Genomic DNA, 14,384 nt, shown 5'->3' on the forward strand with positions numbered 1-14,384 from the left:
CTTTATTGTGTTGTATTGTATGTATTGTATATGTATAGTATTGTTCTGCTGTGGGGCGTTTGTGGTGATGGAACACCTCCCTTTAATAGACTGGGCTTTTAAATGACCACGCTTTGATTTTGGCAGACGAGCTTCACAGCTCCAGATGACTCCACCATACGTTGTTTTCTTCTCATTAATGTTTTCAGCTCCTTTCGCCGTGTAGGGAGCCTTCAAGTCTGCTCTTTTTTTCTTTTGAGCCCCAGGGAGGGAGATACGCTTTGACAGGTTGCGGTGTCATCTGTTTTGACTGGAATACTCGTGGAGCCAGCTTTGACTTTTCCCCTAAACGCAGTCTTCTTCATTTGTTTTTGTTTTTTGCCCTTTGGGGAATTTGACAACAAGTTCACGGGGTGGGAATAACAATTCAAAAGTACATTTTCAGTTACAAAAAGAAACTGCATCAACAGCCGCGGCAAGATGGTTTCACGCCGGGGGCGGGGAGGCAGCAACTGTTGTGCTTCTGTGAGTGTGATGTCCTAAATCAGGCTGCCAGGGCTCCTGGCTTCAGGTGACCTTGTGCTCTCTGAACAGTAGCGTTTGGAATACAAGTCAACGGAGGAACAGAAGCATATGATGCAGTCCAAGACATTTAATAGTAGTCCATACTGTTATGTGTCCGACCGAATGGACAAACAAGGACAAATCAAAAGTTGGCAAAATTACAACGTGAATGATGGTTTTAGATTGATGTAAATTGGTAGGTAATTTCAAGATTCAAGAGGTTATTTGTCACATACATATACATACACACATATATAGAAACCGCATATTCAACACACTATATTAAAATTTTCCTGAAATACACCAGCGTTGGCATTGTTTTATCCCCAATACTTAAATGATACGCATGTCACTCTATGAATGTTTCTTGGAATCAAACAAAATCTTAAAACATGAAACAGCCAACCAAGTCGCATATCATAGAACTGCACTTCCTTGCAAAGACTTGAAAGGAAAGAAATGCCTGAGCGTGCATTTGACGTGTAAAGCCTACGTCGAGGCGTAACATTGCACTTGCTTTGCCTATTTGCATTTCTCTCCCGCCTGCTTCTCTTTGTCGGACCCCAGTAAAATTCCACCATTGCCGTGCCCGAAGGACGAGGTTGCTGAAGGCCAAGTGGTCTTCACACGAAGGGCACCGCGGCCCGTGGGGCATTGGGGAAACAAAACAAGGGACTAAAGGACAGACTGCTCATGGGTCCACAGAAAAGAGCGCACGTAAACCCGTCCGAGTTGAAAACACAGGCACGGCAACTCATTTTAGGCTTCTGCTTGGAAACCAATCGGTGCATGTAATAAATGACTCAATTGAAAAGTTCCGCAAATATCAAACAGCAGATTGGAATACAAACAAACAAACAAACAAAAATTCCTTTTTAAAATGATCTCTCTGCAATGCAACTGAACAACAACAAAAAATGCCCCATGGGAATAAATGGGGAGAAAAAAAGCACAGATGAGAAAGGAGAACATTTTGTCCTGGAGAATATGCAATTCGACACCGAAGCGGTGGGGAAAAACACGTGGGGGAAGAAAAAAAAAAAGAAAAGAAAAAAAAAAAATCAGGGAGGAGGATTTACGCTGAATATGAGCCGGACCGCAAGAGAGACAAACTGTGGAGGCTTCATGTTTTCAACTTCTGACTTGACACTAAGAAGACAAACACATACTGCAAGACAGTAAACAGCAAAGCTTAATAACCATATAGCAGCAAACAGTACTGAACATGTGGTAAAATACATGTGTTGTTATAACACATACAGTCATGTGAAACAAGACAATGCATCTCGAAATCACTTTAGATCACTGATACTCTATCTACTATTCACAGCTCAACTAACAACGGTTATCGAGAATGACAGATGATTCCCAGATGTTTCCACCATTAGCTTGTTTTGCATGTGAAGCAGCATAGAGCCCGTCACCTTTGACCTATTTCTTTTCTGTCACCCCCGTGAGTAACTTATAAACAACTTGACATCAGCCTGTCACCACTGATGCAAGCTGCTGCTTTGCAGGTCGGAATGCACGGACTGAGTTGGAGCCAAGAAGAATAATGAAAACAAAAAACACAACTCAGATCACGAATGTCAGAACAAGCCAGGCATTAGGGATGACTTCCGCTGTGGTTCATGTATTATTATAAAATGGTACATTGCTATTTATTATTATTATTATTATTATTATTATTATTATTATTATTGTTTATTATTAGTATTTGTATGCCATTGCTTCTAGGACAGAGTTAGCCTGCAAGTGGAGTTCTTCTCAACCTGCAATGAAACTCTTTATTAATTCTTTAATCATCAAGAACTGCTGCAACAACTCTGTCCTGTGAATGACCTATAGCATGACAAGAGCACAGTTTTTTGTTACACAGCACCACTACCAATCCCCCCTTACCATGTTTTGGTCTATAAAGAACTAATCACTACTCCAAGAGGGGGAGAATCACCACGGCTGAGACAAATAAACACAGAATCAAACAACAACACGTACACAGAAAAACAAACATAGAAACAAACAAAAACATGTACACCGAAAAACATGAACATCGGACGACAACATGTATTGAAAAAACTGAGTAAATTAGGTCCAGGAAAACTTGAACACTGGGCACGTGGCCTCTTCCTGTCATAGTTATGGCAGTAAATGAGGGAGGAAAGAAGAGGGATGCAACCAGGAGGGTGCTGGGGTGTGTTCAAAGCGGGTGCCTGCGGTGTGTGTGTGTGTGTGTGTGTGTGTGTGTGTGTGTGTGTGTGTGTGTGTGTGTGTGTGTGTGTGTACCGGTGAGTGTACGGGACTTGTTCCAATTGGTTCTGGATTATGAGGTTGGTATTATATCGTAGTGCCTCCAAACAGCAGAAAAGGCCCCGAAACTACCCCTGAGGACTGCGGCCGTGTAGACACAACACGGCCGCAGGATAGCCCCGAGCACCCTGCCCTGCAGCCACAGAAGACCCCCCAGCCCCAGAGAAGCCAGAAGCCCACGGAGCAACACTCACGCCTGGCCCAGATTAGCATAACCCAGTCCCAGAGAGCGCGAGGAGACCCTGCAGCCCCGAGGCGCACACATACAACCCACCCTCATGTGCAGGCACAAGATGCAGCTGCAGAACCCAGGCTGTGGGCACCAGACACGGACCACAGGCCCGGAGCCAGGTCCTGCACTGACAGACCGACACCCTGCACCGAACCGCAAGCGAGCGGGGCTCCCATGCCTATCCGCGCCCCGCACAATGGCGAGGCCCGCCCCACCGCAACCATCTAGACGCCCCATCCAGCCGCAAGCCCTGAGTGTGCTCAGCACAGGGCCCCTGGTTGTCAGCCCCCCCCCCCGCGTAGACTACCACAGGCCCACCAGATGTGTGGGCCCTCCACCACTCCCGCCGCAGAGAAGCCACGCAGCGGGAGTAACGCAGCGGGAGCAAACACCGCACAGCGGGAGCAAACGCCGACAGCCGCCTCCCGCACCCCAACCGACACCCATGACAGCAAATGGCCTCTTTGGGGCTCCGGATGGCACTCGGTGGCGCTCTCTGCAGCCCCACCTGGTCGCAGCAAACCAGAAACCACTAGGCACCAGGCGCAAGCCGCCAGGACTCTAACCCAGCCGGCAGGGGGCCCACCCGGTCACCCCCCCCGGCCAATCATGCCCCCACACCAGCCTGCCAGTGCCCCGTTACACAGGAAAAACCTGGTGCTCAATGTGCACCCAACAGCACACAATTGAGTCCTCCAACTGAGTCCACAATTGAGTCCTCCAAGCAAGTCGAACCCGAATCCCTTGCACCCCTCCTGCGGCGCAGACCCTGGTCTGGTGGAGTGTTGTTCGGAGTAAGATTTATGTGCGAGTGTATGTGTTCTAGGCTTATTTGAGTGGGATTCAAATTATAGGACGGACGAGAAACACGTCGAGGCAAGAGCTGACGGGCAAGATGGCAGCCGCCCGGTACAGCACTATTTCTGAATATGTTGATGCTACTAATAACCATCTCTAATGTGTACAATGTGTGCATTGGGCCTTATTTACCGACGCTCCCCTTGCATTTCCGCTCTCTCATATTATGCGTCCCTCGCTCTGCTGCCCTGCACGTGCAAAGTGACACTAAACTTCACGGAGCAGAAACAAAGAAGAATCAAAAAACAAACAAAGAATCCTATTTTAAATCCTCAAATTGACCGCTGATCTCAATTTTATTTCCCACGTCCGGTTGCATGAGTGAGCGTCACGTTTCGCGGACCTTTCGCAAAGTGGAGATGTCCAGTTCATTTGCTATCATGTGAGACAAAACAAATCCCGTGATACCCACGACCATGTGGTCCAAGTCCGATCAAGGCCAAATGCAAAGGCCAGAAGACTCCACGTCAGGCGTGCTAGAATTGGTGTGTAGCCTCGGCGTACCGTACTCGGATCCCCGGCAGCCTCCCCACGTCTCACGCCATGGCTCTGCTTTCACAGCTGGTCCAGGGTCTGGCCATGAGGCCGTGCACGCTCGCAACCCCTGTTTTCAATTCACATGTCCCCCAACACACCACCACAAGGGATCCTGGGGGACAGGTCACAGACGCAGCCGGTCCGTTGTCAAGAACGCGGAGGAGCTGGGCCCAGCCATACGGGACACATTTCCTCGCTTCTATGTGATATAATTAGAGGCAAGTTACTGAAGGGTGGTGCTTCATTTGGGGTTTCACAGAGAGCGCAAGACTCCAATTTTCTTACATTCTCCATAAAATTACTTATGCCACCAGCCCACGCCCCCCACCGTCTCCTGATTGAATTTCAGCTCACATGCCATACTTTTCACATTCGCAATAAAGGGGCAGTCTGTGTTGCAAATGTGAAAGGGCCGAGCGAGATCATGCCACTGCCCCGTGAATCCCGGAATTGGGAGGAAATATGAATATAATATGAAAGCGATATGTTGTGGCAGATTGCCACTTTGATTAAGACGGCATTGTTTTTCTCCTTAGTGTTTGGCTCTGAGAACAAGTTATACACGTTATACTGTACACGTGTTATGTGATAGCCATTGTGCCGTGCTCCTCCCCCACCACTTTGAATAGTGCACAGCATGTCCGAGCAGTGATGTGGGTTACCATGGAAAACGTGACGTAATTAAGAATTTAGGAGTTTCGAGTCACGGTAAGAGAAGGATAAAAGAGGAGGTGACATTTATCGAATGTGAAAAAGAATGACTCAAGATCGTCTCCCATTGGAACCTCTTATAAAACTATGGAACTATTCCTACATCCTTTTCCTATTTTTGGTTAAACAAAACAAAACATTTCAAAATTTAAAGTGAGCAGTTAAGGGTTACCTCCGGGGAAGAGACGGTGGCCGCCAAACTCACGGAAAACGCAAGGGCCCTCTCTAGAGCCAGTGTTTGGTTTGTCCATTCTGGGCTAAGCGTACGCGCTCCCTATGTAGATAAAAACGGCTCATTCTAAGGTAAAGCCAACACGATTCCTATTTTAATGGGAATATACACTAATTAAAACATACTTATATAACAATATTATATTCCATTTTTGCCAAGTCTGTTACTTAAATTCCACACACTGCAGCTTAAAGGAAACGGAAAGTGAAACTTGTTTGAGAAACTTTCATAATAATCCAACAAACAAAATTGCTGAACAAACAAGTTCAGCAAGTTTTATGACCATTGAGGCAAAATCGAAATGAATGAAGTTATGTTTAAAATACAGACTCCACATTTAAATTGTAGATTTAGAATTTAAAAAAAAAAGCATTTACTTTCGGTGCTTTTTGAGTTCTGTTGTGTTCATAGGCGAATTATGTCAAAGCAACCTAATGGAAAGGCTTTTTTTTTTTTTTAATGAATCAGGGTTCATTCTGGCATAAATTAAATTCAAGTACTAAAATATAATCTTAATATCATTGTCCATTATTTTTTAGTATATATTATTAATTTCATTGTCATCTAATGTAAGTGCTGCAAGTATTTCCAACCATGCTGGTTGTAAATAGTTTTATTACATTACGATTTAAATAACAAAACCAGAAGGAATATTGCAAGGTTGTTTTTTTTCCTCCAAGGAATTTTCAAGCAGGCTATTTTCAAGGTATTCCAGTATTTAAAATCACTGAGGATAAAATCCAAGCACTTCAATGACCTGTTAAGAACCCTGATTAGTTAATTTTGTAAGTCAAATGTAGGTCCGTTTATCAGGTGTTCAATAGATAAAAGAATAATCATCTTGAATGGTCTAACATTACAGTGAGAGTTCCCTTTACACTGTTGAGCTTTCAGGGACACAAATAAATATAGAGAGAATATCAGACATGACATTTCGGACATATTGGTTTTGACGTAGTAAATTCAAGAGATTTTAAATATATAAATACACACTGTATATGACATAAGGAAAATCAAAGATGGCGTCAAAAAGGTTTGCGGTTTATTAGACAGGAAAAAGTCACAACCACATGCCTCATTAAAAATAGAAAAGCTAATTTCCTCACATGGTCTTTGGCCAACCCTATTAGATTCAAGATCAAGAGGGACATGACAGCGGGCTGTGCACGTAGGGAAAACATCCAAAGCCTTTGGGATGCTTTGGGTCAGAGTCACAGGCTCAACAGCACAGTTCTGTTGAGCTATTAGGCTAGAGTGTGAATTAGAAAGATAAACATGTCCCATGAGCTGTGATACAGAATATAAAAATACATATACTATGCTACATGACTATATTCTAGACACAATGGCTGTGTTCATGTACAGACCTATCCTTAGAGATAAGATATGAGACAGTCCTGGTCAGGACAGCTATGCCTTGAAATGTGTGTTCCAAAAGGATAATGATCAAGTCTCATTGGGTTTAGTTGCTATAGTCTGTAGGTTCGTCGCCCTCCTCTTTCAGTAAACATGTGCGTATGAGGGCTTCCGTCACAATGTACGGGTCACAGTTGGCGGAGGGACGGCGGTCCTCAAAGTACCCCTTCCTGTCCTGGCCCACCGAGCGAGGGATGCGGATGCTAGCGCCGCGGTTGGCGACGCCGGCGGAGAACTCGTGAATGTTGGAGGTTTCGTGGTGACCGGTCAGGCGCCGGGCATTGTCGAGGCCACCCTTGGGGTCGTAGGTGCGGATGTGGTAGCTGTGCCTCTTTGCCAACCTGTCGATCGAATCCTCGATCGCCCTGCGCACAGAGGTGAGAACGCTGTGAGAACACTCGAGAAATGGCACCAATCACACTGAGAAAGAACCGATCCTTACTTCAATCCGCCGTCTTCCCTCATCTCCTTTGTGCTGAAGTTAGTGTGGCAGCCTGCGCCATTCCAGTTCCCGGGGATGGGCTTGGGGTCAAACGAAGCCACCACCCCGAAATCCTCGCAGACTCTGTGTAGGATGAAGCGGGCGATCCACAAGTGGTCGCCCATGTTGATGCCTTCGCTGGGCCCGACCTGGAACTCCCACTGAGAAGCAACAGAGATGGCGCGCACACGTGACGAGGCGGGAAAAGCTTCTTTGTTTCGACGCAGAGCATCGGTAGGGAGGCGTGGTTGAGATAAAAGGGAAATACCTGAGCCGGCATGACTTCAGCGTTGGTCCCACAGATCTGAATTCCAGCGTACAGACAGGCTCGGTAGTGGGCCTCCACGATGTCACGTCCGTAGGCCTTGTCTGCCCCCACGCCACAATAATAGGGCCCTATTCAAGCGGAAGGAAAACAGACAGTGTTATTAAATGTCTTCTTTAAACATTTAGATCTGATCTAGATGTTCTTGTATGTAGAACAGAGGAAGCTAAATACCTTCAGTTTCCACTTGTACTGCCTATTTACCCTTACCTCTGGAGTTAGCGATGTATTCACACACACGCTTCCTTTCCAAGGGTGTGAGTGAACTTTAACAGCTCATCTTTGCCTCCGTATTTGTATTTCCACTTTCCCCTGATAATCTAATGTTGAATAAACTGTAGGGCTTCAATTTGAAAGAAGAAACTTAACATAAATTTAAAAAAGGTAGAAAAAAACCCCCCAAACTTACACGGTAAATAGCTCACTCGGGCTTATAAAACAGCAGTCAGCAAATTAAGAAAATCAGACACTTCAACTACACATTGAAGAGACAATACAAATAAAAGACAAGGGTCGTATGAATGCAATACAAATTTTTGACTTTTTTTAATTGGAAGACCTTCACCTCCTAAACTTACCCTGGGGACCAGGGAAGCCGTTGGAAGGCCAGCCAAAGGGGTGTCCATCCGTGCCCAGGAGGGTGTATTCCTGCTCCATACCAAACCAGGGGTACTGGTTCTCCACCATGCTCATGATCAGCTTGCAGGTGTGACGCAGATTGGTCTCTGACAAAAAAAAAAACCCAAAAAAAAACAGTGTCAGAATCATCTTTATTGCCACGTAAATGTACACGTGCAAGGAATTTGTCTTGGTGTACGGTGCATAGATGAAACGGATGTAAAACAATAAGTAAAATATACAAGATTATGTAAAATAAGGCTGTTTTAGTTTTTTATAAAGCTGTACAGTTTTTGCAGGAATGTGCAAATGTACAGTAAAACAGTAACAAGAGCTTAGCTTCAAACAAACTGACAAGCCAATGACTTTCAAGATTCAAGATTTTTATTTGTCACATACATATACATACTTCCATACATATATGCAGTGAAATGTAATAATATTATACCTTATTTCATAAGGTTCCTGAGTGCTCGGCTTACCTGCGGGCTTGCGATTGTACTTGAGCACTTCACAGAGAACCAGTTTGTTGGGGTCTTTCCTGAAGGGGTCTCGGAACATGGCCGCAGGGACCAGGTACATGTCGCTGTTGGAGCCCTCGGACTGGTAAGTACTGGAGCCATCGAAGTTCCACTCGGGAAGGTCTGCAAGACGGAGGGAGAAGGAATGAGGGAGGGTCACGTCACATCGTCGCGGGAATGAAAAGGTAAGAAGACAAGGAGTGCTTTTTGATTAAAAAATAAAAATAAAAGCAAATACCCTCAATGGTCTTTGGTTCACAATCCAGTGTTCTGGTCTTGCAGCGCAGTCCCTCTCCAGACCCATCAATCCAGATGTACATGGCCTGGGCCTTGGCCCCCTGAGGGAGGTCCATGTACTGCTGCTTCACAGCTTTACTCAGCCGGGCACTGGATGAGGTGGCCATTTTCACCCTGAAACAAACCAAAAGTGGCACTTTTTTTTTTTAGTATTGGGCAGTCACACCGATCCCAGGCAGTAGAACAGGAGAACAGGATGAGAGGAGAACAGGATGAGAGAACAGGAGAACAGGATGAGAGAACAGGAGAACAGGATGAGAGAACAGGAGAACAGGATGAGAGAACAAGGGAACAGGATGAGAGAACAAGGGAACAGGATGAGAGAACAGGATGAGAGGAGAACAGGATGAGAGAACAGGAGAACAGGATGTCTCCAGCATGACCGGAGAACAAACAGGTGCTGAACAAACAACCTCTTCAAACGAACGATGCACAGGTTTTCTGTTAAAGCCTAAATGACATTTGACACATTAGTGAACCTGTGTAGTACTGTAGCTGTAGTGTTTACATTAGTAACCCTGTGTAGTACTGTAGCTGTAGTGTTTACATTAGTAACCCTGTGTAGTACTGTAGCTGTAGTGTTTACATTAGTAACCCTGTGTAGTACTGTAGCTGTAGTGTTTACATTAGTAACCCTGTGTAGTACTGTAGCTGTAGTGTTTACATTAGTAACCCTGTGTAGTACTGTAGCTGTAGTGTTTACATTAGTAACCCTGTGTAGTACTGTAGCTGTAGTGTTTACATTAGTAACCCTGTGTAGTACTGTAGCTGTAGTGTTTACATTAGTAACCCTGTGTAGTACTGTAGTGGTAGTCTTGACATTAGTAACCCTGTGTAGTACTGTAGTTGTAGTGTTTACATTAGTAACCCTGTGTAGTACTGTAGCTGTAGTGCTTACATTAGTAACCCTGTGTAGTACTGTAGCTGTAGTGTTTACCTTAGTAACCCTGTGTAGTACTGTAGTGGTAGTCTTTACATTAGTAACCCTGTGTAGTACTGTAGTGGTAGTCTTTACATTAGTAACCCTGTGTAGTACTGTAGTGGTAGTCTTTACATTAGTAACCCTGTGTAGTACTGTAGTGGTAGTCTTTACATTAGTAACCCTGTGTAGTACTGTAGTGGTAGTCTTTACATTAGTAACCCTGTGTAGTACTGTAGTGGTAGTGTTTGCATTAGTAACCCTGTGTAACCACTGGACCCTGTAACCCTGTGTAGTATTGTAGTGGTAGTGTTTACATTAGTAACCCTGTGTAGTACTGTAGTGGTAGTGTTCACATTAGTAACCCTGTGTAACCACTGGACCCTGTAACCCTGTGTAGTACTGTAGTGGTAGTGTTTACATTAGTAACCCTGTGTAGTACTGTAGTGGTAGTGTTTACATTAGTAACCATGTGTAACCCTGTGTAGTACTGTAGTGGTAGTGTTCACATTAGTAACCCTGTGTAACCACTGGACCCTGTAACCCTGTGTAGTACTGTAGTGGTAGTGTTTACATTAGTAACCCTGTGTAGTACTGTAGTGGTAGTGTTTACATTAGTAAACCTGTGTAGTACTGTTTACATTAGTAACCCTGTGTAGTACTGTAGTTCCAGTGTTTACATTAGTAACCCTGTGTAGTACTGTAGTTCCAGTGTTTACATTAGTAAACAAGTGTATTACTGGAGTTGTAACGTTAACACGACGCTAGAGGAAAGCGATGGAGCTAAAACGAGACGAACAAGGTTAAACGGATAAAACACTTCAGGTCTAGTCGAAGGGACTGGTGCGGGGACGACCCTGTGTACCAACGAACAACAGCAAAACAGTCTTTTTAGGATGAAAGTGTGTATATATATATATATATATATATAGATATTACCTTGTGTTAACTGCTGGACAGAAGCGAGACGCGGCCGCTCCCCTGCTTCTCATTCATTCCTGTTTCTCGCCCAGTTCCTTACGTTGGATTTATAGCGCGATCGAAAACCTCTCCCGGCTGTGATTGGCGGGCACCGTGACGTCATCCTGGCCGTCATCTCGCACGTGGGCTTGCGTTGGTTCGCAGGGCTCTGATTGGTCGGGTTCCGCACACACGGGGGGGGCGGGGCTGTGCGTGTAACCGTACGACCGAAGCGGAAGTGGCGAACTCAATGGGGCGCCCCCTGGTGAAACGTGACGAAAGCACGATGACGTTACAGCTTTGTGTTGGCCTTTCCCAATTAACTATCTAACCATTGCTGTGGAACTTTAATTCCTCTTCTTCCTCTTCTTCTTCTTCTTCCTCTTCTTCTTCTTCTTCTTCTTCTTCTTCTTCTTCTTCCTCTTCTTCTTCTCCTTCTCCTTCTCCTTCTAAGTTGTAGTAGTAGCAGCAGTAGTAGTAGTACTATTATAGCATCTTGATGTACTAAGCATGTGAGAAAGAGTATGTCAAAGTTTAATTCGAAAAAAAAAAACATATTGTGAATTTTAACAGAAACGTGAAGGAAAGGTGAGGCCTAAAGTTAGTCCCGCCTGTTGCCATCTCAACCAATCACAATCCAGTCACTCAATTCGTGTCAAACTACCGTAATTATCGCGATAGTCCCCTTGAACGGTCGCACTTGTGTTTGTAACGTGGTTAGATTGCTGTCCTGCGACCAAACGTTGGCAGCGCAGCAAATGAAACCAAAAAAGGCTTAAAATGCCAAGCTCAGACAGAGGAGTAAAGGGCAAATTCTCTTTAATATTTTATGCCATTCATTTTACTTACCTCATACACAAATGGGACATAAGCTCCATACAGAACACTCTCTATACCCTCATTTTGCACCCCCATATCCCCCATCGAAATGGATATTTGCCATTATCTACATAAATAAATGAATGTTCCTAAAGTCGTGGTTTAATTAACTAAAAAACACTTTTCATACAACACGCAACTTGAAGTTATATAGTTCAGCATCTTTTCCAATGGGGGCTTTGAGATCATCGAAAACAACGCTACAGAGCTCTTACCAATGCATTCTTAGTTTATTCACAATCATTTTAGAAATATTCACAAAGAGGCCCAATAAAATAAACAAAAATGTTTTTTCAGATTTTAGGAGGTTTTGTGTGACCATTCTGTTTTAATTATTATTATTTTTTTCCTTAACTTTGGCTGTGGTTTTGTAATTTCTAATCAGAATAGAGATAGAGAATTCAGGATTGAGGCCTTCCCCAAGTTATTTGAGTGCCTTGTAGGGTACTTTGAGGTGCATGTTGTGTATGACAGGTGGTATACAAATATTTATTATTATTATTATTATTATTATTATTATTATTATTATTATTATTATTAGTATTATTATTTTGGTCGATGGGAACCAATCCTACCAAGGTGTTTGTGTGCTTTACAAATGAAGTTATTTCTGCGTTTGACTTATGTTAATATGCTTTGTCAGAATGCCTGCTGTGTTGTGAAATCTTTTTTTATAATGATTAAGAGAAAAATGAAGAAATGTGCGTTTAAATATAGTTTGGACACTATTGTGCTCTCTACAATGACCCCTGTACATTTAAGGTCCAAACACTAGTCTGTTTGTCTTGACGCGCTATTTTAAGCTTGACCTTGTGCTATAGTCTTCACTTGATAAAAATACTCTTTGGTGAGGCATAAACTTATCATACTGTATATACATATGCCCATATACATGTGCATGGGTATTCAAATACACAATAATTATATACAATTCAATAATAAAATAATATAAAAACAGTACCCATTGTAATGTGTTATTCTTAGGGATGAAGATGACATTGCATGGTAATGACATGATAATACCATGATGACATGGTAATATATATATTATTTTCAAATGGAGGTACTTTAACGGACCGTAGACAATGACTCTGTGTGCGGACATTCCGTGTGTGGGTCAGTGGCTCCAGTCTCCACTCCGATTTCGTGTATAATAACGGTGCTTAATACTTACTCAATACTCGAAGGATAAAGGAAACGCTGCAGTCACTTTGAACGGGGACGCACTCGCAAGGGGCCACGCAGCGTCAACTTACCGCTCCGCACGGACGAAGCGGCCCCGTGGTCCGAGCGCCCCCTGGTGGCAGTGCTCTGCGCTAACTACACCGAGGTCGTTTCCTTAACAGCGTATTCACAAATTAAAGTGCGAGGCAGCCACACATGCATTTTAAACACAGGGCGGCGCTAGAATATCACCTCAGAGAACAGACTTTCAATTTTGTTCGAGGACTCCCAAACGTGCACCCGTTTTAGGTTGATGCAGTGAGCCCAGTCCCCACAACTGACTTGTTACTATTTAAATGAGCTTAGTGCTGGATCCCCTCTACGCTTTGCAGAACCAGGAATTAATTCCGATTCGTGCAACAAATATATATGATATGTGATTGTAATAATAACTGGCCTTTATTTTATTTATTTGATATATTAGCTACACAGACCTGACTTTAATGGACAGACATAAGATTTTATGTTATGTTCATCCTTTATATCAAATACAATTATAAAAAAAAACCCAGACCCTAAACTGTTTTTGTGGTTCCTATAATGCCCTCTCTTGGCCTTTCCAGGAGGCCAAGGCCCCAAGTGTTAAAACCCAGTGAATTAGGACACAGTGTGTAACCCTCTAAGGAAGACCACCATTAAAGTTTGACAGGAGGCGAAAACACAACGAGCTGTTTATCCCCGTTGTTCCCACGTTTATTAAGATGGAGAGGTCGTCGTTTTGGGAATCACCAATGCTTATCGTAACGTTGATCTCAGCGGCAACAAGAAGAGTCCATGTCAGCTTCCATTTTGAGCAAGAATGAAGCACAAATGTGTCACACAAGCATTGCCTTTCTTCAAAATCATGTATGGCAGTCAATCGCTTCTGCAGAATGCCTCAGATTAAACGGGCGAGCAAAACCAGTTCAATTTATATTTATTGTGTTTGGTTTTGGTTGAGAAGAGATATTATTCAGTGAATGGCTCTCCCTTTCTTTCTTCCCTTGCCCTCAGAATACTAAATATTTGAGGGCATTTGGAAACCATTTAAATGAGAAGCGGAACGGCGCTGGACATTTCACCTCTCAAACAGAAATGGTAATTGGCTAATTTCTGCTCTAACATGTGCCATAAAAGCCTTACCAACCTCCTTAATTATGCCCCAATAAAAAAAAAGAAAGAAAAAAAAAGACTTGCTTTGTGCAATAAAAATTATGTCAATTAGTATGCGGAACAATGCTTAACATATCAGAAAATTAATCTACAAAGTACTTTGAATTAAAAGTTTCTTTCTATGAATAACTAGGGCAGGCCAGCTGAGAATGGTATTGTATGTGGTCTA

General features: G+C 43.6%; 1 protein-coding gene across 1 annotated transcript; it reads right to left on the reverse strand.

Annotated features, from left to right (window-relative positions):
• Positions 1–6,451: 6,451 nt before the first annotated feature.
• On the reverse strand, positions 6,452–11,220 carry glulb (glutamate-ammonia ligase (glutamine synthase) b). The gene is made up of 7 exons (XM_080012725.1): positions 10,940–11,220; positions 9,023–9,195; positions 8,746–8,907; positions 8,224–8,370; positions 7,589–7,716; positions 7,282–7,481; positions 6,452–7,204 (listed from the first exon to the last, which is right to left on the reverse strand). Exons 1-7 carry the CDS (start codon positions 10,990–10,992, stop codon positions 6,886–6,888), a joined length of 1,182 nt encoding a protein of 393 aa, XP_079868851.1. The 5' UTR covers positions 10,993–11,220; the 3' UTR covers positions 6,452–6,885.
• Between the last annotated feature and the right edge of the window lie 3,164 nt (positions 11,221–14,384).

Source organism: Zeus faber (genome assembly GCF_960531495.2).
Source record: "Zeus faber genome assembly, chromosome: 1".
NCBI lineage: Eukaryota > Metazoa > Chordata > Actinopteri > Zeiformes > Zeidae > Zeus > Zeus faber.